The sequence below is a fragment of the Vidua chalybeata genome, chromosome 1 (assembly GCF_026979565.1).
Source record: "Vidua chalybeata isolate OUT-0048 chromosome 1, bVidCha1 merged haplotype, whole genome shotgun sequence".
Lineage (NCBI taxonomy): Eukaryota > Metazoa > Chordata > Aves > Passeriformes > Viduidae > Vidua > Vidua chalybeata.
This window is the reverse complement of record NC_071530.1, coordinates 147,832,451-147,859,161: the sequence shown is the minus strand read 5'-3', so window position 1 is coordinate 147,859,161 and position 26,711 is coordinate 147,832,451. Positions and strand designations below refer to the sequence as shown.

At 41.2% G+C, this 26,711-nt stretch overlaps 1 protein-coding gene across 1 annotated transcript in view; it reads left to right on the top strand.

Moving 5' to 3' along the window:
* The window catches only part of COL22A1 (collagen type XXII alpha 1 chain), a 198,468-nt gene that overhangs the window by 60,346 nt on the left and 111,411 nt on the right, over positions 1-26,711 (top strand). The window contains exons 5-12 of the mRNA XM_053944725.1: positions 82-357; positions 1,364-1,444; positions 2,045-2,158; positions 2,604-2,648; positions 6,645-6,698; positions 7,476-7,511; positions 24,101-24,154; positions 25,407-25,460. Coding sequence (XP_053800700.1) covers positions 82-357; positions 1,364-1,444; positions 2,045-2,158; positions 2,604-2,648; positions 6,645-6,698; positions 7,476-7,511; positions 24,101-24,154; positions 25,407-25,460 — 714 coding nt within the window. The remainder of the gene's footprint in view (positions 1-81; positions 358-1,363; positions 1,445-2,044; positions 2,159-2,603; positions 2,649-6,644; positions 6,699-7,475; positions 7,512-24,100; positions 24,155-25,406; positions 25,461-26,711) is intronic.

Here is a 26,711-nt window from a genome sequence, read left to right as displayed (position 1 = left end):
GGGTGTGGGTGAGGATGGAAAGCAGTCAGGAGGAAGGAGAAGGCTTTGTTCCTCAGCCAAACCCCTTCTGTTTGCTTGCAGGTGTCGATCCGGCTGGACGGAGAGAACAAGGCTTTGGAGTACAACGCCGTGGGGCTCACCAAGGACGCCGTCAGGGTGGTGTTCCGAAGCGCGCGGGTCAGCGACCTGTTCGACCGCGGCTGGCACAAAATCGCCCTCAGCATCCAGTCCAAGGCTGTCTCGCTGTACATAGACTGCAAGCTGGTGCAGGTGCTGCCCATTGAAGACAGGGAAAACATTGACATTCAAGGAAAGACTGTGATTGGCAAACGCTTGTATGACAGTGTCCCCATTGATGTAAGTACTGCACTTGATGATTAGAGCTGGGTAAAGGTTTGGGTTTGCAGCCTGTGAGGGAGTGGGGTTATGTCGTAATTGACCCTTTTCCTGAGTCAGCACCGCTGAAATGTTACCAGTGTTACATAGCTAGGACGGATTGGCACCTTATGATGTACAGAACTTGCTGTATTTTTATGAGACTGTATGTCCAAAACAGGGATTAAAAATGAGAAATTTATTTCATCTTTCTGCCTAGTCACAGAATGTGCTACAGTTAGAAGCAGAGACAAAATCGTACATAAATATCATTAAACATGGGTACTGAACTACACAGAAAAGTCTTCATCTGATCTTGGCATTATGAATGTTTCCACAGGTGATAGAAAGAGATGGAGGAAAAAAGGAAGCTTGTTAACTCAAGAGAGTTGTGATATATTCTCCATTCCTCAAATATTAAATGACCCTTAGTACAAATGAACCAAAGTCAAGACACACAGGCTGATTGTCCAGCAGCAGTGTTGCCCTGGTATAATTTATGTGTGATAGTTTAGTATTTCAGACTTGTATAATCTTTCTTGGCTGTGAAAAACGGATGGGATGTGCATATCAAATGTGTTCATAACAGTTCTCACACAGGAATAAATGGTCAAAAGATGCAAGGCACAACAGGAGGAAAACAGACCTTGTGTCTAGCTGAAATTCTAGGAAGGATAGACATGGCCAGGATATGTCTTCTCAGACAGAAATTTGGCCAGAACATGGGGATTTGTGTGAAAACCTGCACCAGAATTTGAATAGGCATTTTCAGGGTTGTATTATCTCAGCTCTTGTAGCATGCTGAGGTATTGGTCTGTTATTGATAGGGAGAGATAGAGACTGACTACAGGATCCATAGAACTGCTCTGAAGTCAGCACCATCTGGTTTTTGTTTGTGTTTGCCTGTGCTGTTTGTGTCCAAGCAAAAGGACGCAGGGTCTTTAATAATTCACTGTGTCTGAGACTGCTGCCTCCCTTTGTCTCCCAGTTTGATCTTCAGAGGATGGTGATTTACTGTGATTCCCGGCACGCCGAGCTGGAGACCTGCTGTGACATTCCCTCTGGACCAGTAAGCTGCTTTTTGTCATTTATTCATTTTCACATGAACACTCTTCACTGAAATCTATTACATAAATCAGGGAATATGCGGCAGTGTGGGATTATAATTTTGTTTAATAAAGGTGATTGAAACCTCACTGTGGAATTGGCAGTGTAGCAGCACCAGAGGAGGACCACTACAGAGGGATGAGTATGAGGAATTTGAAGTTTCCAAGTTCCTCTTTCCTTGTCAAACTGTCAGGGGAAACAAAACCCTGAAGTGATGATAGAACAACAGAAATGCAGCATGAAATATTCAACATGTTTCCCACTGGTTTCATTTGGAAACAGCTAAAAACCGTGCCAGTTGCAGCTTATTTTCCTGTGCCCAACTCTCACTAGAAGCTTCCACCCTCCTTTCACTCTTCTCCCTTCAGTCTTGGTTAAAGACGTTCATTGTTCATTTTGCTACATTTTCCCCTATTGCTTGGATGAATGGCTTTTGTGGGATTTCATTCCTCACGAGGACACATTTGGCTGTGCGTTACACACAGGATTTGTCTAAAGTGGGTGGAAGGGGAAGCTTTCCAGCATCAAAGGCTTTGTCCTGACCTTGGGTGTTTGGGTGCAGTGCCAGGTCACGGTCCTGACGGAAGCACCTCCCCTGGAAGTGAGGCCCACTGTTGGCAGTGAGCAAGTTGGACATCTCAAGATTTTCAACTGCTCCTGTCCTCCTGGACAAAAGGTGAGTGTTGAGATGAGTGTGTTTCATTTGGGATGTCTATAGAGGTAAAGAAGCTTCTCCTGGTGTTTTCTCTTTACCTAATTCAGTAATTCTGGTCATGAAGGTAGTCCTGGTAACAGCATTGAAAACAAAGTGATTATTCTTATCCAGCTCAGTTATATGTATCCTTCTTCAAATAAAATAAAACAGATTATGAAGGTAAGTGTGGCCACATTGAAAAAAATCACTTGGCTTTTAAAAGCAATGTGCTTGCTTTCTCTGGCTCTGACTGGGACCTCTGAGAAACCAGCTTCATTGTCATTGCTCCTGAGGGCATGTCAGCTTTATTATCTTCTCTGCTTAAACCTGAAAACATTTTTGTCCTCCTGTCCTCCTAGGATCAGGCCCCTTGCTTGAATATAAAATGAGAAGATAAGTCTGATTAATCATGTATTTTTTGTCTTAGGGGGAGAGGGGTCCACTTGGATTTGAAGGTCCCAAAGGTCAAAAGGTCAGTAATATGTGCTAGTTCATTTGGTTAATAAAAACAGCAACAGTGAAACAATTTCAGACTAAATTGAGGATTTGAAGATTGTGAGAAATGAGAGTCAATTTAGTATGTGATTAAGTTCAGACAGTTTTGGATGAGCCTGGGACTGCAGAAATTTTTTATGATATTTTATCTTTATTTTACACTTGCATTTAGGCTTCTCTTTTGCTGCTTTACATCATTCTTAGAGTAAATGTGTTGCAAAATCCTTTCCTGCAGCTTCTAAACTGGCATTTTTGCAAGTTACATTCACTAGGTCATGCACAGCTTCCATGGCAGGTCACCTGGAAACAGAGGTGCTGTTGCCACACTGTGCCTTCCTCAGCAGTAATACATGTGCATAGTTTAGGTAGCAGCCTTCCAGTCACACTTCAGAAAGTTTCTTGAGACTAGAGATAAAGGATCAGTCTCAATTTGTTATCCTTAGCAAGACTGTCTGAGTCATGATGTTAAATATAGGCCACTTCCCTCAGTACTCTTCTTCCTAGATAAAAAGGTAGAAGAGTGGTTGTGATGTCTGCTTCAAGTTACACAGCGCAGCCTTTATATTACCCTGCCTGTTCTGCAAGCCTGCTTGATATACACGTGTATGCATTCAGCATAAACACATTTTCCTTCTGTGCCTGGTTACAGATAGAGCTGTGAGGCAACAGACTTAGAGGGAGCACTTGTACAGGAAGAAAACAGAGAGTCACAACATTGCTGGAGAGGTGAAAGTTGGTGGTGTTGGTGGTTCCCAGTTTTACTGTCTGTGAAAAGAGGTTTGAGGGACAAGTTATACTCAAAACTATTTCCATCTGAATCACTTCTGCAAACTGAGTCACCAAATTTATACCTGTTTGGTGAATAATTGAGTTGCATCCCACCAAAAGTCACTCAGTTATTATGAAAGACTGTGGGAGGGGAAAAGAATAATCTCTGGGTTTTGGAGGGTCAAACATCTTCAGAGATGTGCTGTCTTTTCTCAAAGCTTGGTCTGTTGTCTGCAGAGAGAAGTTTTGGAGATAAGAATATGCCTTTTGGAGGCTGGGATGAAAGAACATGGGCTCATTACTGCTCAAATGTGCCTGTGCAGACAAAGGTTCTTTATGCCTCCATGTATATATAAATAGGAGCTTTCTATTTTAATCCATGACAGCTTAGATAGTGATGGGCTATTTTAAGGAATGGCAAAGCCATGACTGTTGGGAGGAGGTTGCAGAAAAGACAATGGTGATAATGATAAAAGGGCCCTGCAGCAAGATCCCGTTGTCTTCCCCTGCTTTGCCAAGGTCTGTGTGCTGGTGAGGGTGTCTCTGTGTGTCACACGGGTCAGTACTGGGGTGCAGGACACACTGGTGGAATACAGAGGAGTGTGTCTACAAGCACAGCATCAGCAGGTTTTCTGGAACAGACCCCAAAAGGACTGCCCCACTCCTGCAGACGTGAGTGACTTTTCCCTGGCTGTAGTGGTTTGAGATTTGCACACAGATAAGGCAGGACTGTGTCACAGTCTCAAGGACATGGGGATGATGCCATTTAAATATGGGATCTGACAACAATTTAGTATAAATGTGATGATTTGAGACAAATGATTTAGCTTCTATATTTGCTAAATAAGGTGAGTAGTAGGTTTTTTCTTCCAGCTTGCAAAGATGTTGTGATTCAATAACATATACCACTCTTGACAGCAGTTTTTATATTGCTATTGCCAAGGACCAGCTTGTCACAGTCCTTGCTCTATGTTCAAGAATGAATTTTAGCTCTCCTCCTCTCTTCCTGCAACATTACTGAGCTACCCGGGCTAAAATCCTGCCCTTGGCAAGGAATTAAATTATTACTTGCAGCTTGCCAACATTACCACCTGGTATTTATTAAAGAAAGATGAAGATAATGTGATTCTGATCTTCTCTCAGCTTTCAAAGGCAGGGAGAAACAGGAGAGCTTTTATCAGGAGAAAGTTATCAAAAAAGTGGAAAAAACTTCTGGGAGATGAACACCTCTGCCTCAATGACCCATGCTGCCAAAGTGAGGGTAATGCATGGAGACACAGTTGATGAGTTTTGGAATGAGATTTGGTAAAGGATCGTATTGGGAAACAGCTAGGCAGGAAATAGCTGTGGCAGAACTGGCTAATATGTCTGAGGCTGGGTCCTATTGATAAATTTTAGATGCTAATGACAGCCCAGTCTGATTTATTTTCCTTCCACAGTCTCTCTGCAGGCTGTGTTGTTTGCAGGCAGCCAGGATGGCTGATTGGGGCACTGGGCTGATGATCAACAGTCTTCTTCCTTCCAGCACTGCTATTGATCCAAGTGTAGACAAAATCCTTGCTCTGTGAGATGTGTTTTTGTCGACAAAGAAATAACAAGTCTTACCTGCCATTGTGAAGTTTGTGAAGTCCAGTGTATTAGACAAGCTCTAGCAGGATGTATCTTTTCCTCCAAATTAGAAAGGCTTTGTACTTTCAGTGACTTAAAAGAGATGGCCATATAAAAAAATTTGTGAATTTTAACACAGCCTTCTTAATTGACCATGACATAATTTTTGTATGTATGCTACTTGTTCTGTGAGTTTTCTTTCCTTCAGGAAAAAACAAAGCAGGAAGGTTAAAGAAACTGTCTATTTGAAGAAACTTTCATATTTCCTGTTTTCAAAAGCATTTTTTCACCTGGGGAAAAGAAAGGATGATCCTGGCAAATGTTTTCAGTTCCTGGTGCTGCTAAGCACATTTTATTTAGGGGGCATAGATCAGGATAAATTCGATAGAGACACAAAATTAAATCCTGTTGTGGTCCATGGGGGGAGATTTGGGGAGAGCAGGGGTCATCAGACTTGTTGATGCTGTGGTACTGGAGGGTCCTGCTCCAGGTCTGAGACTTTTTCTGCTTGATGTTAAGTCTGTACTGAAGTCCCAGTGCACAAACAGGTGAGCACATTGCATTTGTGAGTGAGAGATGGGGCGCTCAGCACAGCACATTTCTGGTTTGTACATTTTGGGTGAGAATCAGGAATGAGCTAGGCAGCTAGGCTAGCTGCTCCCCAGCAGCTCCCAGTGCTAGAGGAATTGAAGGAACTGGTGGCAACACAGCACATAGCCTTAAACTAGTCCAAGTGGAGGATATGTCCTCCACTGGTCCCCTTCCTCTAGTTTTGAGACTGGAGAGCAGTGTGTGAAAATGATTTATGGGTATTTTTTCTGCACTTGCTGGGTTTGGCACCACTTTAAGTTCTGCATCTGATAAATGTTTATGAAATTTTGGATCTTCTTTGATTCTTTATCCCTTTGTCCTTTTTAGGAGAAAAGTGAAGAAAAAGTTTTGCTTGGTTTTTGATTGACTATTTTTCTCTTTTCCTCCCTATGTATATTTTTCTCCAGTTGTAACTTTTCCAACCATCATAAATTGTATCTTTCCAATTGTCTCTTTTCTGTGTTACTTTCCCTCTCTCCCATTGGAACAAGCAGGAAGAATGACTGTGTGTGCTGCACAGTAGTGGGAGGGAAGAGAAAGGTTAGTTGATTCTGAAAATTTAGTGTGACTTAAAACAAGGGGTTTGGATTAAAAAAAAAAAGCTCTAAAATCTTAACAATATTTTCACATTATTTTTTGCACATTTTAGGCATGTACCCTCTAGGTTTTCTGCAAAGCACCTTTGCAAGTGTTTTCCCTCTTATTAAAAAATAAGGGCTTTTGAAGTACTTCACAGGAGAAAACTCTCTGCCTTGCCTGTGCACTCAGAAGGCTTCTACCTGTATTGTCATATGAAAAATAGAATAGAAAATCAGTCTGAAACTTGGATGTTTAAGACATGCAATTAGATACACCCAGTCCTTAGGGCAGGAGCTGAAATCTTGGCTGTAGAGACTGGTGGAACCAAAAGTGTCCATTATTTCAAGCCCTTGTTGCATCACTTTCCTTTTATGTCTCAGAAAGGAATGAATTAGCTATGTGATATTAACACATTTTCTATTTCAAGGGAGAAAGAGGCATCCCAGGGCTGCCTGGACTCCGAGGAGAAAAAGGAGAGTCAGTAAGTAAGAAATACCCAATGATTTTGCTAAAGGAGATGAAAATGAAGGTAATTGTTTTCTCCTTCATGGTGAGAACCTGCTCACAGCATTGTGTGCCCTGGTCAAAGCTGTTCCCTCTGCTGGACTTGAATCCCAGGAGGAACCTGATCTTCCTGGCACTCACTGGCCTTTCTTGGAGAGGGGCAAATGGAGGTTTCATCCCTGGGTACAGCTGATAACTGACTTAATACTGACCTTCTAATTAAATATGTAACTTGGATGCACTTGATTACCACAGCTGCACATCTGCTGGGGGACAATATGAGACAACTGAACAAAAAGAAGATGCAAATCTCTCTCAACTGTTTATATTCAGATGACCAAGACACAGCCTCCTCCAGCTGTAATTAATGCAAATGCCAGGCTGAGACTTTAGGCAGAAAAATCTTTAACCCTATGTAAAATTCATTCCAGTAACCATTGTTGGCAACTTTGCTTTTAGAAATGTAACATCATGCTCTTCCATGAATAAAAAATAAGATGTTTTTCTGGCTGCAGTAGGAGAATTTGGGATAAGTTTTTAGTTTAATTTGTCACTGAATTATTATCAAGGAATTATGCCCAATGAAAATTGCTTTCCCTATAGTAGTTTTGAAGTGACTTGTATGTCTAAATATAAAGAGGGATAGATCTTGGATGCATAACAAGGAAAACATGAAATATGTATTTGTAGTGTTGTTTGATGCCCTTGTTTTCAAATTTACATTTTTCCCTCTTTTTTTTTTTTTTTTTTCCAGGGCAAAGCCTATGGCATAGGAGAAAAAGGAGAAAAGGTAAGATCTAATCCTTCACTGGTGCAACAAATGAGTTGCTTGCTGTTGCCTGCTGTAGTTCAGAGGTTGCTTTTGGAGTGCATAGAATACAAAAGATGTGACACAGTTGGATCTTTGTAGGGATGGAAACCTTTATGTCTCCTTCTGTAGACAAGCTTTTGAGTGCTCATTGCTTTCTCCCCTTCATGTTCTTTGAATTTCTTTGTGCATTGACCATGGAAAATCTGATCAAATTGAAATCATAATCTTTGCTTTGTGTAAGCAGCAGTGAGTTTGTGGAGGATAATGCACTAAAGAAATTGGCTGGAAGGGTGAAAAACAGAAGGAAAGCATAATTTTGAGTTTATTGAATTTTTCAGCAGGATTAAATTTGGTTTATGAGAAGTCTGTCATAGTCTTTCTTCCAATTGAATCTTCTCATTAATAAACTGAATGAAAAAAGCTGGAATATTTTTTTACTTCAAGTATTGGGCAGGACAGAGTAATAAGATTTGGAGGTTAAAACTGAGGATATAGAATAACCACTGAAAATTTCTGTGTTATCTATCTTGGCAAACTCTTTCATTCGTTTTCAATGGTGGGAAACAAGTAGCAGGACTGCTACTTTGCATTTTAAAAAGATGGTGATTTCAAGGCAATTCTGCTACAAACTTTCCATTCTGCACGAAAAAAATTGAATCTGGATGCCCAGACTTCAGAAGAGAATTAACTCTTTCTGTCTGTAGCTACATGCCACACCTGGTTGAGGATGTTTTCTTTATGATTAAAATGAAATTTCAGGTTGCAAGGAACAATGGAAAAAGATTGACAAGATAGGAGACGAATATATTAAGGAGAAGTCAAGGTTCGTATTGAAAATGAGATTAAGAATCTGTTGAGATGTTTTTCAGGGAATCTGTGGCTACTCAATTGCTCCGAAAATTTCAAACAATATTGGATTGTGATTGGAAAGGAAGAATGCTGCACTAGAGAGAACATGGCATTTATGCCCATTGCAGCTTCTCATTTCCTCTTTCTATGGTTATGATATATTGATTGTATATAGTGGTAATTCATCATGTGAAATTACAATCAAAATGCCAGTTGCTCATGGCAGGAAATTTTATTGAGCCAGGCTAGAAACATGGGGGCCATAAAAAACACATCTCTGCATTCATTTTCCTGCAGTCCTCCCACTGACAGACACTATTTAGCCTTTGAGACGCAGGATTCAGCCTTTGGAAACCAGCTTGTGTTTGGCAGGTGGTGAGAGCCAGCAGTGTGGTAGGAAACATGATGTTTATGGTATTAGTTGTGTTGTAGTTGAAGCAAGTTCTTGTTTTCTTATGTTTTGAACTCTGCAGAAAAATGTCAGAAAATATAATTCCATCTGTATTATTTTCATGTATAGACAAATAGGTTTGCAGGTCTGGAGGGACAAAAGTAGAGATGTCACAGTATGTGCAGAGCTTCTTCAGCTGGAGTAGCCAAACAGCACTGAGTGCCCAAAGAAATGTGCAGACTTGGAGGATGCTGAGTTTATGGTCAGCTTGTTGTGTTTATTTGGCACCTCTGCCAGCTGAGGCAGCTTGTTCTCATATCTGCAGGGAGGGTTTATGGGACCCAGGGTGTTTGTGCCCATGTGCACCCAGTGGCTCAGTGCTGTTCCTGATGCAGGGCAAAGATTTATCAGCTGTATGTTGCTGGCTTGATTAAAAAGAGAGCTTAAGGATATAGAATCATAAAATCATAGACTATCTCAGGTTGGAAGGAATCCATATGGATCATCTAATTCAACTCCCTGCTCCTTCCAGGACTACTTAAACTAAACTGTGTAACTAAGAGCACAATCCAGATACTTCTTGAGCTCTGACAGGCTTGGTGCTGTCACCATGTCCCTGCACAGTCTGTTCCAGTGCCCAAGAAATAGCCAGAACCACAGGGAGCAGGGCTGCAAGTGTCTGCAATGCCAGTCACCATCAAAGTAGAGTAACCTATAGAATTGAAACCTTCCCAGAGAGGAGAACACCTGGAAGGAGAGGATTCACATGTCTCCTTTGTTTGCCTGCTGCGCTGCAATGGCTGCATGAGCAGGAATTCTTGTTTCTCACTTTGGCTGTGACAGCTTTGTTTACATTATTTTTATGGGGATGAGCCACTGCTGATCTGCTGGACTTTACTAACAGCTGCAGTCCGTGTGGTTGTTGCCGTTCATGTGTTGTGGGATCCTTTAAAAGGATGAGGCTCACCTCCTAAATGTTGATGGAACAAAGTGGTCTCACCTTTGAAAAGACTGAGATGACAAGATTAAAATCACTCCCTTATTATAATCTTGCTCTCCAGCCGTGCCAGTGCCAAACACCTGTCAGACCATGCTATTGCCAAGCACTGTTTGTATGGCATTTATGTGAGGTCTGAGGCATTTGTCAGAGGGAAAATCTTGTGCTTTTCCTGAAGGACAGGAGAGGTACTGGCCTTGCTTCTCCAGGTCGTCACCTTGGTTATATTACCAAGTTAAAGCCAAAAGGATGCTTGTATTAGCATATATAACATGTCAAGCACATCATTAGTGGTAAACCCCAAGACAATAGCAGCTGTGACTAAAAACCTAATTCATGTTGACATGAGGACTTGTGTAACTTTTAAACCCAGGAAACCCACTGTGATGGTTCAAGCAGCAGCCTGGCATGTTCTGCCAGGCCTAAATAGCTCAGAATGATGGAGCATGCTTTTTATGTACAGAAACATGCACATGCAGCCAAGTTATTGTGCACAGATATAAAAAGAAAACAAAAAAAAAGAAAATATCATCATGCATCAGCAGGTGCCCTTGTAAACCACTCTCAAGTTCATTTCCTGGAGAGGTGGGATTCACCTATTGCGGCTCTGTATTGGATCTTAAATTTCCATTGTTGACTGTCATCTTTCAGCCCTTGGAGTTCTTAATCCCTTTCACATTAGGTGTAGGCTGTCATATTTCTGCTCATAAATCTGCGTGTCCCTTTACTATGTGTTCATTCACTTTTGCAAATGCTTCTGCTGATGAACTGATGATTATCTGTGGGTAAATATCCAATTCTGTAACATCATCACCATGAAAGGGAATTCTTTAGCTTTATTCTGGAGGTCATTCAAATGGCTATCAGCTAAACCAGATGTAATCCTGGAAGGGTTGTAACTCACATCTCAAATCTCTGTTGATTCAAGAAGAGCAGGGGCAGGAGAAAAGTGAGGGCAGCAGGAGCAGCTGGAGAGCATTTCTGAGGACGATTCAAGCAAAAGGAGGTTTCAGTAACTTGATCAAAGTCAGAGAATTCATATCTGACAAGGGAGGTTCTGTAGAGCATGAGGTCTGCATTCCTGGGGCACAGCCATCCACATCACAAGCCAGCCCTTCTAATGCCTCCGTGCAAAATTAACTGGGAGGCTCTCAAAAACGTATGCCTTTGTCTTGCAAAGTACTGAGCATTATGCAATGGTGCTGAGACACCCTTCCAGCATCCCAAAGGCCAAGAGCAGTGAAAAGGTTCTGCAGGCAGGAAGGTGCTTGGAGATATGGTGACTTTAGGGGGAATAAGACTCAAATCTGTCAAACTTTGAGTGGTATGGAGATATTAGTGGGAAAATATTTTTCACTCTTTCTTTTGTTGTAAAACTAAAGGGGAAGCAAACCAAGCTACCTGATAGCAAGTTTAAAATTAATGAAATGAATTTACTTTTCATCCAGCAGGTATTGAAACACCTCTTTGCAGACTGTTCTGGAGGTTAAAATTTTGTGTTTGAAACAGTGCAGATGAGTTAATTAGAGAGAGACATCTGTAAACCTCTTGTGAGTACAAAGACATTGCTTCAGGATGTCAGTGGAGCTCTGCAAAATGTGATTGGTGACAGAAGGACAGAAGGTTTGAGAAGTCTCCCATGATGAAAACTGAGACAGACGGGCCAGGAGCTCACTGCACCTTTGTCTTGACTGCTGATAGCTGTTCTTAGACTTTTGTACAGCTCTTGAATATTCCTAACACCTTTGTTGCCCAGAAAGGGACAGAAATTTCCATAGTTTGTTCCGGGCTTAGGCCAACACTCTTCACATCTGTTGAAGAAGACTAGGAAGCATGAAAAAGGTGTCATGAAACAAGTGGATCAAGGGATCACTACTATGATTTTTTCACAGGAAACCAGTTAATCAGAGGAAAAAACTCTAACCATGAGCACACATCTTTTGCAGAGGTGGTGGATAAAGGTGTCATTATGTTTTGCACTGGGACTTCCCTCATTAATGAATTTCCAAGAGTATCCAGGCTTTCCTCTTGTGTTTTATCTGTTTTCCTTCATGCTAATAATCACACAGGCAGCAATGAATATGAGAAACAGCTTTAGATAAAGTCTATATTCTCCTAGCAATTTTTTTTCATGGTAATGACTAATAAAAACACAGAAGGATTATTATAGTATTTCTAAGGCGAATAAAATCTCTGAAGTGGCTTGGCTTATTAGAGATGCAGTGACTGCAAGGCCAAGCATAGAAAAGAAAAGCAGATAGTTCAGGCTCTGGGCTAGACTGTAGGACATCAGACTTGGAACTTGGCTCTAATGACCTTGAGAAAAGCAGCTCGTCTTTTTTCCCCTAAAATTAAGCTGAAGAGCCTCTTTTCCTCCAGGTCTGTATATCTTACCCACTAGATCCTTCTAACAAAGGCTTTGCTTCCCCTTCCCTTCTCTTCCAAATTGGAGCTATTGGCATTTTTAGGGCTTCTGGAAAAGCTGTGGAAATCTGCTCTGTTAGGTACAGTGTCTCCACACACAGCCCTGTGCTTTGTCTGCCCCGAGGCAGCTGAATATAGGAAAGGCCTGACCTGAAAGCCCTGTTGCTTTTTTACCCCCGTGCTGTGTTGTCAGCAGGACTTAACAAATTAGCAGGAGCACTGTGCCTTTAGATCAGGGCTGGCCAGCATCCAGCAACCTGGAACACAAAAAAATGAGTGCAGTTCTGCCTGCAAAAAGTGCTGCAGGCTGGTTCAATGGAGAAAGAGAGCTTTCATCTGTGTATGTTTACGGCATTTTGGGATCAGGAGGATGGTGTGTGTTATTTGCTGGCAGGTAAAAGCTCACACTGGCAGGTAAGGCTCAGGCTGACAATGAAATTTTAGACCCAAGGGCTAGAGGGGAAAGCTTGAAAACAGCTTCAGTACAAAAGCGGGAAAGCAACCAGCTTGAACTTCTAATAGCAGGATGTGTTGTCTGAGCTCTTAAATGATGTGAGGCCTAAGCTTACATGAACCAAGAAATGGTCCTTATTCCTGCAACTTCCAAATAAAGCTGATTACCACTTCAAGAGATATGTGTCCTTTTCATTGCTGAAATGATGAGTCCAGTGCAGGGAAGATGCTCCAGTGAGGTCACAGACCTTGCTTGGGATGCTGTGGTGTTCAGGTAGTGTCACCAAGTCTCCAAACTCACAAATGCCCCCCGGTTTACCCAGGACTGGAGAGCTGAAGCCTTTCCCCAGAGAGACTAAGGCAGAAGCAGGCAGCAGGAGCCTTGGTGCATCAGCATCCATGCTGGCTCCTTCAGTGAGCACTTCTTGACAGTAACAAAATGGGAAAACATCTCCAAGTTTAGAAATAATATTGAGTTGAAATTTGAAGACAAAACAAAACCCCAATGCCCTGTCACTGATGTTCCTTGGAGACAGTGGCTATGGAAACGTTGCCTCTTCAAGGTTGTGTTCTCATGTTCTTAGTGCTCAGGTCTTCTTGTTTTATTGCAGAATAAAATGTAATGTGGGTAAAAGTGACCTGGTAGTGCAAAGTGAAAGCACAACCTGCAGGGCTTTTTTTAATTTTTATTATTTTTTACGTGTTTGTTTTTTTTTTTTTTTTTTTTTTTTTTTTTTTTTTTTTTTTTTTTTTTTGTTGTTGTTGTTGCTGGAACTGTTCTTTGGCTCAGGAGCTATTCTTAGCTACTGAGTGCTGGTTAAGAACACTTAACCTCTCAGTCAAGCACTTAAACATCTGTATAATAATACCTCATCTACTCCATAAGACTATCATGCAGTTCAATGAAAGTGTTCATATCTGTGATTTCTTCTCAAAATCCTCGTATTAAAAGATGAGTTCTAGTAATGTTACTATCTGCCTTACTAGGTATGTTCTGAATCCTCTTGTGTATGTGGCCAGTTTTGGTCTGCATGCTGAGTATTTTTGTGTCCCCTTAACTGTAGTTAAAGCACATTCTGCAGAGCTAAATAACCATGGTTTGATGGAGTTCTTTTTCTTAACTATAATTAGAGGGTTTTAGATAAATTCTGTGGGTTTCTGTGACCCAGAATAACAGCTGCAGATTGCAATAAACAACTCCAAGTCAGCTCACATGTTTATTGTGATTGTGACAGCTTAATTTTCAGAAGTGTAAGAGTGCTAGTAACTTGGTTCCCTTTTTTTTTCCCTTTACATAAACTTAGAAAACATGTATTTCTTTTCAGCATTGCCCCCTGGCTGGCAGGTACATTGCTGGTATGCAATGACATCTACTGGCAGCCAGAAGTTTGCAAAGTCTCCAGCACTTGTTTCTTTAGAGGATTTCTCTGCCAAGATCCACTGGCAGTGAGGAGAGGAAGCATGTGAGAGAGATTTGCCAGCTCCATGTTTCTTCCAAAAATAAACTCGGGGTGGGGGGGGAGGTGGGGAAAAAACCAGATTGTCTTGATTCTGCAATTCATAAATCTTGTTGGAATGCAGGATGCTCCTGGGAATGATATTGTAGTGGATAGGTATGGATTATCTGCCTGTTAGGTGGGAAATAAAACCGCTTTCCCAGCAGTCTGGAGCACACCCTCTGAAATGCAGCTTGTAGCCTAACGAATCACAGAAAGCTGAAGCATTACACAAAGCAAGTTGCTATCACTGGTCTATCAAAGGTGTCCTAAGCATTCCCTGCCCTCCTCCCTGCTGGTTATGCAGATGGGTTTCCCCCTTTCCACTGATCAAAGCTCTTGCTGGGCTGTTCTTGGTTTTGTGATGGCTGAGAAGGCACAGGTGTGTTGTTCATGAGTTCCCTGAAGGGGCAGGTATGGGCAGCTGAGACAGGGCGGCACTGGATTTTATGCTGTTCTTGACTTGCCCAAATGCAACTCTGGACACCTTTAATTTCCTGTTCTGGGTCTCTCACCCTTTTTCTTAAGCACTACCTTGAGATTTTGTGTCTCCCAAAGCCCACAAGGACTTCTGTCTCTGGCATTGGCAGGAAGATGGTGTTTTGGGTCTCAGACCCTGCTGAGTAATAAATGTATGCATAGTACTAAGTGCTAGATGAGGAAAATGTGAGTTTTTTTCATGACAAAAGTTTGCTTTCCTGCTGAAGCAGTGTGTGGACCCTTAGTGGTTGTTATTTCAAGGATATCTGATACATTTTGTATTGGGAGTAGGTTTGGATCTCTGGAGACTGGGTTTTTTTCTGTCCTTGTCACTGTCTCCAAAGAAGATCTTGACCAGAATTTTTCCCCTTTCCGTACCGCAGTGTCCAAGCAAAATGGGAAGAAGGATTATGACCTTTATCATAACCTCTGAGATGAAAAAGACCTAGGGAGCAGCACCACTTCATAAAAAAATAGCATAAAATCATAAAATAGTTTGGTTTGGAAGGGATTTTAAATATCATCTAACTCCAACTCCTGTGTCTGGCTGGATCAAAGAGATTTATAGCTTTGGCAAAGACTTGACTGAGCAGCCTCAGGTGTGTTTGGCAGTGAACAGCAGTGCATCTCTGCAAGTTATAAGTAGGTGTTGATGAGACTTTAGGCAGACATTCTCTTCAGTTTGGGTGTGACATTTAAAGAGAGGTGTGGAGAGATGTTGCTCTTGCAAAGAGCAATGAGAAGAATGATCAGTGATTTGGCAAATTTACTCAGCAGGAAGATATTTAAAAGAAGGGACTCTTCAAGGAGGAGAGGAACCATGGATGAGATGATGCAGTTAATCCTGAGGAAAAGCTTTGTACATATTTCAGGGATGCACCAGAAGACAGACTAAGGGGTGAATGTGGAACATCAGTGGCGGAAGATGGTTAAGACCAGATCAACACCAGAGTTTGGAGTGCTCTGACACATTACTCCTCTGCCCTAACGAACTCTTCTTGGAGCTACTGAAATTGTTGAGGGGTATGTGGAGATCTCAAGCATCAGAAAATTCCCAGAGGTAGAGGAAATGGATTTTTTAGATTATTCTTGCAAGAAAAAGTATCAACCAGTATGTGTTGAAACATCCACAAGACCAGAACCATTTTCTATGTACTTTTTATAGATGAAAGGACTTTAATTTATCAATGCCACGATACATGACTGGAATATTTTTCTGTTTCAATGAACACTTCCCTCTGGTACTTTGCAAGCTGTTTGTCTGGTCCTGAGTAAAGTCAGCTGCTGGCAAGAAACATCAACTTGTGCTTCAAGGCAAGTAAGTTTCTGGAGCAGAGTTATGTTTTTCATATTTTAAGGTTTCTAGGAAATGCATCTTTAATTGAAGACCCTCTTGCCCCAACCATGCAAACAAGAAAAAATGAACTTTTGGGATCTATTAGACCTACTTGTGCAAACCCAACTCATAGTCCAGTATATTTGTCAGGTTATTCCTCTGTGCAGTGGATTATAGTACTGATTGTTTCCAATTATATTTTACCTCCTATTCATTATGTTCAATCATAAATAGCTCTGCAAACTCTTGACTGTTTCTTAATTTGAACGTTTCAGCAATTGTTTGAGCAACTCTAGCTGTTGAACATGAGTATTTCAAACAGAAGAGCTCCCTCTTGTACTCAGCTGTGCTCTCTGCTGCAGAGGTGCTTTCTTTAGTTACATTCTCCACTTGGCTCAGCCTGAGTTGGAGATGAAACAGAAGTTCAGGAGTTGTCAGGGGTGTCTGAGTACCCCAGTCTCTCAGCAATCACCTACTTAGGAAGTGAAGCAGTGTTGTGGCAGGGAAGCAGATAATAGGAAGCTGATGGACAGGATTCTGGGCACCAGTGACAACTTTGAGGTCTTTAGGAAGTTTCTGCGTTATTCTGACTCTATACTGACCTTGATGACTGTAGAGCTGTGCCACATGAGTGAGCTGTGATGCATCTTTTCTCCTGCAGTACCAAGCTTATAAGTGACCATGTGTCAAATTAGCTACAGCCCAGATGTTGATTTACCTATTTTAATGAAAATTTGGAGTATCGGGTTTCTTGAGAGAAAGGTATCTGTTGGAATCTCTGAAAAAATGGGACATCTGCTCTCTACAGAAGAACCATGATCATAAAATGGAGGGTCAGAAGGACCTTTCTGGTCTCATGGGGGGGTTCATGGCATTCATTATAAGATTCAAGGGTTTAGAGAGCTTTTTAAAATGAATATCTCCTGGGAAAGTACCTTTTGGGGACAATTCTATGTAATGGATTAAATAAAATATTTCATATGTTTGAAATACAAAAAATGCCAATAGTTATAATTTAAACAGTTGTTTGCACTGGGCTGGATTTCCTGGTATTCCTGCAGAACCTATGACTTCTACCGACCCCTGTGTATCATGTCCACATTACCATTCTGTTTATTAAATCAGAATATAATACAAAGACACAGAAGAGATTTTCTTAATTTCTTTCTTCTCTACTGCAGCAAAGTCCAAGTTGAGACGAATGTCTTATTTTATGTGGAAGCAGAAGATTAGGCCAGCTTTGGTGTCAATTTTGCCAAGATATTAACAGGGCTTTAGGATTATTAAGCAAATAGAATCCTGCATCTGGGGACTGGAGAATAGCAGTCATTTGTGCTGCCTGTCTGGTCAGCTGCTTTTGAAAATGGAGTTAGGTGACGTGTATCCACTGCAGCTCTACCTCTCAGTGGATATGCAGATCATCCCTAGCTTTTAATGAAAACTTGGTCTTTGCTCTGCCTCTCTAAGAAAAAAAACACAAAAAAAAACCACCTCAAAATTTACAGTATATTTCAATAAAATATTTATTATGTCATTGGTTTGTTCCCTTGAATGGAGAAACCCTGAAAAGAAAGATATTGCATTCTTCCAGACCGTGAGGTCTCTTGGAAGTGTTCTAAGACATTTGAACCTGAAGACCTTACTCAACATCTCTTCTGTCCCCCCACTTCATGTGACTCATCAAACACTGCTAACAATTCAGTGTGTAACCATGGATCAGCAGTAGGACAGCTACCCATCATCTCCTCATTTATTCTTCTTGATCATCAATCTTCCAAGTTAGATGCAGGACAAAGAGCCAGGAGAAATAATACATTTATGGTTAAGGCACTGACCTGGATCATGGGAAATCTGGAGTGAGTTCCTGTCTTTGCCCCAGACTCTGGGACCTTTTGTCTGTCCTCTGCTTTGTTGTACCTCCGACTGATCACCCTTGTGAAGTGACAGCAATATTACAGTTGCTGTAACCCCCTTCTCATTTCACAGGGAGGCTGTGAGATTAATTAACAAAGGAGAGAGGGGGGTATTAATGATGAAGTGCCACCACTCCACAGTTCAATTTTACTTCTTTTCCAATTTCATCTTGCCCAGTCGTTCTGTTTCCCTTCAAATCTTGCTATTTTATCTCCTACTTTGGCTCTAGACCCCCTAGTTTGTGCAGCTGCCAACATGCTGAGGGTGTGATTCATGGGGTTCTGCTTGGCAGATTTTTTGCAGGTCTTCCATTGACATTTTGTGACAGGGTTTGAAATTTTAATTTCATACCAGGATTAGAAAAGTGGCACTTTTGTGCGAGATGTAGACCTGTTTGGAAGATAAATAAAATGTATGGAATTGACTTTAGAATGATCTGTCTTCTGTTGTCTAGTCTGTATGCTGAAGGAAAAGACCAGTGATTTATTTGAATTTGACAGGCAAATGAGAATCTAACCATGTGTTTTGGAATGACTTTTCCCCATTTTTTTTTTTTTTAGCTTGCTCTATTTTCATTAACACAGGCCGCAACCCAGAGTTGCAAATAAAATATGTCATTATAGGCCACAGCTGTTCTCAAGTTAGAAGAAATATTTGTAAACTTGGCAGCTGCTTGAGGAGCTGCAAATGGAGGAAAGAAAACCATTTAAATTTGAGTGGATTGCTTAAAAACATTACTGAGGAATTTTTCCTTTATGTGCTTCTGAAGTCTTTCTAGGATCAGGTAATACTGAATTGTTTTATCTCTACATCTCTCCTTATACCTGCAGATTCCTTCCTTCTCTGTTTTAGGTCTCTTCAGAAAAATATTTTGTTATGAGGCTGGATATGGCAAAATCTGTGCGCTAGTTTTTCCCACTGTGATGAAATACATGACCTGGCAATTAAGGTTATTTTTTCTGTAATTTCATCATTATCTCCACTCAGACATAGCAGGACCTACATAGGATGTTGTACTGGTTTTTTGCTGGGGTGGAGTAAATTTTCTTCATGGTGGATGGTATGGAGCTGTGTTTTGGATTTGTGCTGATAATACAGAGATGTTTTTGTTATTACTGAGCAGGTCCCACACAGAGCCAAGGCCTTTTCTGCTTTTTGTACGGCCACATTGGGTCGGAAATTGGGGGTGCAGGGGAGGTTCAGAAGAGACACAGCCAGAACAGGTGACCCAAACTGACCAGAGGGATATTCCAGACCACATGACATCATGCTCAGTGTGTAAAGTGAGAGGAGGAAGGAGAAAGGGGGGGGGCATTTCCAGTGATGTTGTTTGTCTTCCCAAGTACCCATTACCTGTGACGGGGCCCTGTTCTCCTTCAGATGGCAGAACACTTGTCTGCCCGTGGGAAGCAGGGAATTTTCCCCTTTTTTTGATTTGGTTGTGTGCTTGGCTTTTGCTTTCCCTATTAAGCTGTCTTGATCTCCACACATGAGTTTTCCAGCTTTTACCCTTCTGATTCTCTCCCAGTTCCCCATGGTGGGGGAGTGAGACAGTGGCTGTATGGGGATTGGCTGCAGGCTAGGGTTAAACCATGGCAAATGTGGATATAATTTGGTCACTGGCTATAAACATATGGTATTCCATAAACTGTGGAGTAGTAGGGCTCACTGTAACCCAAGTGAGGTGAATTTTGCGTGACCCACAACAAATTAAGGTACATGTGCATATGGTGAGTGTGGAGGGATTACTAACCTGGAGCTGGCATGGTCTGGTAAATCCACAGGATGCTGGTGTACCAGAAAGACATCCTTTCTCAAATATAGAAATGGAATAATTCTGCTGATATACACAAACTAACAAAGGAACCTCTCTGGGTGTATCAGTCCTTACCCAGATCACTTATATTTTTTTTTTTTTCGTGAAGCCAAGAGGAGTATTTTTATTCTTCATCACCCCAATATTCTGTCTGCAACAGCTGCGAGTTGCCTGTGCTTTGAAGTTCCTCATGATGTGGCATTTCCTTCGGTCCATTGAGTCTGGACAACCCATGTGCCCATGTGAGCCCTGCTCTGAGTCTCCCCTTGCTTTGTATCCATTCTGGGGCTCTGAATGCTTCCATTTAAAAGCAAATACAAAGAAATGCAAAATTCTATCCTTTTTACTGAATTCTAGTTAAACTTTTTGCTTTCAGTATGACTTAGAAAAACGTCTTAATTTTCTTTCTTGCAGAATTGTTATCAATTCTTTGAGGAATGAAGGATGGAGTTTTCAGAGTGATTTTTCTAGTGCTGTATCCTCACAGCTTGCAGAGCTTTTTTAAGAACTTCCTAAGCCAAGTTTATTTGTTACTGCAAATGCTGTATTTGTTACTGCAAAATACCTCACAGGTACCACTACCTGCACATTCAAGTTTTTTTCCACAAAACTATTGATGAAAAAAGCAAAAGGCCACCCCATCTAAAGCGTAAAACTACTCCAGAAAATATGGGCTAAGCCTAAGGGAAGATGCCTTAGAAGCTATAGTCAGTTCCCCTCTTTATCAGTAGCTTCTTTCTTTTACTGGTGCTTCTCATTTCCCAAGTCCTTGTTACCTTCCTATTGTGGTCCTGGTGCTTCTCCAGAAAAGGACAGCCTTTGAATTTCAGATATTCATGAAATACATGGGTGACAGTAGGATTGCATGGCATAAACAGCTACCTGTGGTTTACATGTCACCACCTGATTCCTGTTGTGTTGAAGCTGGGAATGCAGCCAATCTGTGGGAATACAGGATTATTTTAATCATTCTCTTAGTGGCACAACCAAGTTTAGCCTTTGTGTGCAAAGAATGTGATGGACTTTTGTTCCCCAGGGCTCAATGCCAGCTGCCAGAGCCTACCTATTTTCCCAATGGGCTTCATCCCAGAGCATTTGCAGACAGTGTCTGCCTGGCAGTTATTCCACTGCCCTGTGCTCTCTGCCTCTGTTCTTTCTTTTTCATATTTACACAATGCTTGCAATTTTTAATGCTCAAGCAAATGGAACAGACTGCCCAGGGAAGTTAAGGAATCACCGTCCCTGGAAGTGTTGAAAAAACATGCAGATGTGGTTTAGTGGTGGACTTGGCCATGCTGGGCAAATGGTTGGACACGACCTGGCAGGTCTTTTCTGCCCGTAATGATTCTACTGGAAGTCAGCAGAAGGGGCAGAAGTAGGAGCTCTTCCCACTCTGTAGCATTTACAGTGGTGATTCCGCAGGGGACGTTAAACCTGTCTCTAGAGTCTAGGTTCTGTGCAATTTTCTCCTTGGAGAAAAATGGGAAAAGCTGGTGGATGCTCTCCTGTTCTGCATGAATATTTCTGTGAGCACTGTGCTTCAAATTTATTGACTGCTCCTAGGATTAATTTGTTCAGCTTTGCCAAGCAGTTGCTATTTCATGGAAGGGAAAAAAAAAAAAAAAGGCAAGAGAAGAAGATAATTAAGTGGACCTTATGCAAACTCCTTTTGATTTGCATAGGTAAGATACAAATTGTTCTCTTACCTGTGTGACACACTTTGCCATGGAACAGCAGTCCCTTCAAGTTGCATTGACCTCTTAGAGCAAATTATTTCCTCAAAAATCACGTTTGCTATTTGATGGGTTTTCTATCTCATTACAGAGACATTCCAATACAGCAGAGCTGATTTTTTTACCACCAGCTGCATCGCAAATTCTGGAGTGCTTCGTGAAGGTTCAGTTAGCAAGAAATGTGATTATAAAGCCTTTAATTTGCATATACAGGACAGATACTTTTCAGATACTTTTGTTTACCTTTAAGTGCCAAATACACCTATAAATAAATAAGGCTGGATTTTAACACTGTCTATTGTCAAAATAGGGAACCTTGCCCTAGGAGTACATCCATCTAAGTCTGCTAGACTAGACTTATGGAAAAAAAGTCAGAAATAACATTGCATGTGGTAGAATTTTGCCTGAATTTATCTACATATTTTGGTAGTCCTTATGTGTATGCAGACAACTTGGAAATGTATGCATCAACTTCTTAGCCAATTCAATGCTCTTGCAAAAGGATTTGACTGTGCTAGTGTGTTTTTACAAAAGCAGATGGGGAAAAAGCTCCCAGTCTTTTGTTCTAATGAGAGTAGCTAGAGAGAATAAAAATCCTACATCTGAATTTTTCCAAAATTTTCCATGTCAATTTCCATGCCATTTATTTCAATTAAAAAAAAAATCCATGGCATTGGGAACTTGACATTGTAGTAAGTTGGCCAGAGTTGGCCAGGCCAAACTTCAAGTTCTTATGCCTTGGAATATGGCAACAGGAGAGTTTCTCAGGGAAGTGTTGCTATGCTTCAAATACTTTTTTTCAACAAGGGTAGGTCTCTAATCGTTTTCTTAGAAAACTGCTGGTTCTGGATGGTAATTACAAAAAGGAAGGGAAGGAATGCACTGGAATGGAAAAGTGAACCTGTTCAAATATGGGGAAGTTACAGGTGACTGAGCACACCATTGTTACAGTGAGGGTGAAAAGCTGGACTCAGTTCTCAAGAGATGGCAACTGTACTGTCTAAAGTACACAGATTTACCACAGAATGATATGGCATTTGATATGAGGTATTTTTCCCATTGGTGTTGTAGGGTGAAGAAGGCTTTCCTGGCTTTCCTGGACTGAAAGGGGACAAAGGAGAAAAAGTAAGTCCAAGTCTTGATTAATTATACTCTGAAAAGATTAAGAGTTTATAAAGCTGTTGTGGAAGTCTAATGAAAATCGACCCTACTTTAAGCCTTTTGTTTTACCTCTGTATTATATTTTGTTCCATTTTGTGTAAGCAAGGTGCTCAGAAAAGGAGATTGTGATGTTGTACTGTATTTCATCAAAGTGCAGCCTAAAGTTTTTAAACCTATAGATGATGCCCAGCCACATTTGACAAATGAGTGGAGAGCTTAAAGGCATGAGCTTTGACTAAAGTTTGTAAAACTCCAAAATACATAAACGTAATAGAACAGGAACTCAGTGCTAATGCACACAGAAACACTAGAGTCTTTTCAGTATGAGACATAGAAAGCCAAAGATTACTATGCCTTTACTTGCACTGAACATAAATAACTTTTGGACTGTGGTGGCCTTTAGCTGCTTAATATGTCATCATCTTAAAAAAACTCCAAAATTAAATCCAGTACTAAGCTAATTCTGTTGACTAGTATTTACTTTGGACACATTTGTTGGAAATCCCTTAATCAAATCCTCATTTGCAGGAGGAATTTTAGAAAATTAAACTTTTTCCACCTCTTATAAAATAGCAAATATTCCAGATCACAAGGCAAGATGCCTCTCCATGTAAGACACAACAAACCAGCCCTGTACAATCATAGCCTACAGTGGCAGCTTGCAGTGCTGTATCTGTTTCTCACTTGAGCCTTTTTTTATAACATACCTAAGACAACTGCACTGCCTAAAACTGCTGCACTGCCTAGAAGTGAAAACACTAAGCCACTTCCTCACTCCTTGTCTGTTGTTTATTCCACTCTTCATTTGTTCTTTAAATTGCCAGCTGCAGGCAGCAAACTTGCTTTTTCTCCACATTTGCTGCTGTTCCTGTTAGCTGGGGAGCTACCAATCTCATCATACTTACTTCCATTCGTCCTGGTGCATAGGAAGATTTTAAATGGTAAAATTTTGAATTTAAGTGTTATTTGGTTTTCTGTTTCTTTGTTTTCTACAACTTTGCATATTCACAGTTCTGGGACTCACTTCCCAGTGGCCAGGGTCATTCCTGAGGACTGCTTGAGTATATCAAGACTTTTTTTCTGTTTGCTTTTAGGCTTACTATTTATGTATATTATAGCTTTGCCTAGAGGCTTCTGGGCTTTGGGATGAATGCTGTATAATCAAGAAGGAAGAAAAATTAAAAATACAATTTTTGAGACAATGGAATGGTGAAGAGAGAAGCTAAGAGAAGATGATATGATCATATTAAGATGACTCAGTTGTTACGTGTCTAATTAGCTTCAGAGCTTTTATATTAATTTATTCTTAAATGATTTAAGTGGACTAGAGTGCCTAGTTCCTCATTAGCAGCTCATCAATCGTCCCTAGTGTGTTAATGTCAGCAGCAGCTCCTCCAGGAACTGTAAATAATAAATGTTTGTGTTGAAATGTTTCTCCTCATTTCTTATTCTTCTCGTGTCAGTGCACTTGCAGCGGATGTTAATGCTGTGCTGATGGTAACTCTGTTGTTCTTACAGGGTTCCCTGGGCTCACCTGGCCCCCCCGGGAGGGATGGAGCAAAAGGAGAAGCTGTAAGCCTTTTTGTTCCTCCCATGTAATCCTGCTTTTCAGAGTGAGGCAGGCAGTGGGCATCAATCTGCCTTGAGTGGAACATGTCTGGGGGATTTGTGTGGCTGTTTTAGGAACAGCAGAAGCAAATGGCAGGAGGTTAATAGTCCCAAAACTCTCCCTCACATGTTTGCAGCCAAGGCAGCTGTCCTATGGATTAACTATTGCTGGAGGCTCCAGGGCAGCTCTGTTATCATTAGTTAAGGAGGGAGAGGGAGCAGTCAGTGGTTTGGGACCTGCTGGTAAATAGCTGCAGCTGCAGAGCCTGGCCACTTGTTTTATGGCTGGCAAGGAGTCCTTGGCTAGCAGAGTCAGCAAAGGTGCAAGGGACCATGCTGCTTTCCACAGCAGCCATGGGCTGGAGAAATTGGAGTCTTGGTCACAGAAGAAAAGACCTTGAGTCCTCTTGTGCACTGATAAAAACTAAGAGAAGAGGAGGAGGGCACAGTTAGTTCAAGGAAGGATGCAATGTACCAAATAATGTTTGTAAGAGGACTAGAGTTGAAACACAAAACCACAAATATGTTTTCCAGTATTTCATAGAAGTGTGTTTTAGAACCTTACATCCTTTCCCCTGCTTGATCACCATTCCTTAGAAATATCTTCAACCTGATGTTGAACCTTTACCATGTCATTCACTGTCCCTTTGTGGCAGTCACTTGGTGGCAACTGAAGCAGCTTTGGAAAGGATTCTCTGGAAGGCAGGTATACACACAGCAAAGTTTCCTCCATGATTGTCATACTTTGGAAAAACTGTGACAATTTTTCAATATTGCTTCCAGAACTGATGCAACTTCATCACATCACACATGGCATGGGATTGGACAGTGTCGTACTTGCAGAATTCCTTATAAGATGTGTTTATACACTGCAAGGTGACAATTCAAGAACAAATCCATTATGCTGACTCCAAGGAATCCATCTTTGCATGCTGTAATCAGTGCAAGCTGTTCACAACTTGGGGAACTCATTTTTTACTACTTGGTTGTGTTTTGAGAATAGATGAAGAGCTGCTTCAGTTTTCATTATCTTTCTTTCTGCTTTCATTTTTGTGAGGAAAACGCATTGTAAACTTTCAGCTCTCTGTATAATGGCACTCAGGACTGTCAATATTTCTAACTGCATGTACTGGGTGTTTTCATAATGACTTTGACCTATCCCAGCCTTTATATATAAAAGATTTGTGTTTACCAGTGATATTTCTGTTACTTGCAGGGTGAACCAGGACAGCCAGGAGCATTTGGACTGCCTGGGCCTGCAGGTCCAAAGGTAAGCTTTCAGTTTCTTCTTTGCATGGGCAAGCATATTTTTTCACTGATTTTCTATGTTTACATGGCTTGAATTACTCCTTGTTGATGACATTTGATATTCTCACTGGTGAATGAAGAAACTCAAAATGCTTATTTCCATCAAGGGTCTGCTAAGGTATCAGCAATTATGCAAAGTGTGTAAGAAGAAGAAATAACTTTTGTTCAATCAACAGTGTAGCTGGAGAAGGTGAAGAAAACATGTTTTGAGGCACATAAGCCTTGTGTCATGTCTTCTGTAGCTTTCCCAACTTTCACTAAGATGCTGATGAGAATTATTTCCCCTACTCTATGACTTGAAAAATAGGTCATGTAGAGATCCTATCCTGAATGTTTCTGCCTAGTTTGGGGGCTTCAGTTTTGCACCAGTGAACAGTGCCTGGGTGATACAGAACTTGAGCCAGTGCTTATATCACTGGGTTTGCTTCAAACAAGGTGCTTCTGAATGGAGGTCTGGTAGGACTTTAGCTGAGCATCAGAAATGCAAATTTTGAAGCAGCAATTCTTTAACCTCCTTTCAAAGTCTCAGCTCTCCTTGCCTTGTTACCTGGTTATTGAAGAGATAAATACCCCTCAGGTGGTTTCAGCCTTGTTGTTATAACACAAAAAGTAGATGGTGACAAGTGTGTTTTTAGGGCTACCACGCACAGCAAGTTCAGCTCATCCTGTGAAAGGTGCTGCAAGGACAACAATTTGATTGCCTTAATTAATTCACTCAGTTCTGTTCCTGTACAAGCCAAGACCTTTGAATATCTCATCTTTCTGGAAAAGCCATTTCTAGTCACCTAAATCTTGCACTGAGTTCACTGATGCCATTATCCTCAGATAGGAGTTAAGTACCTCAGCACCTTTCCTGGTGTAGCCTTGACTGTCCCTTGGCTCTGTCTGAGAGGACTTGATGAAGCAGGTCATATACAGGTCCTTTGCATTCCTCAGCTATGCAGAGCCCTGTCTCCAAAATGTCCCTGTGTTTTTGCATAGAGGGAAATGCACCCTCTCCCAAATTCCCATCAGGAGAGTATCAGAACTCATGAGGAGTTTGTAGATTAGCAGAAATACTTGGCAGCCATCCCAAGAGTCTCTGTGGAAACCATATTGGCTTCAGCAGGGGATAAATGACACATGCAAAGTAGGGCTGGGCTGAGCTCAGTGGAGGCACACTGAATATTTTGCCCTTAGTAGGATTTGTATTTTGGATTAAATGAACTGAATT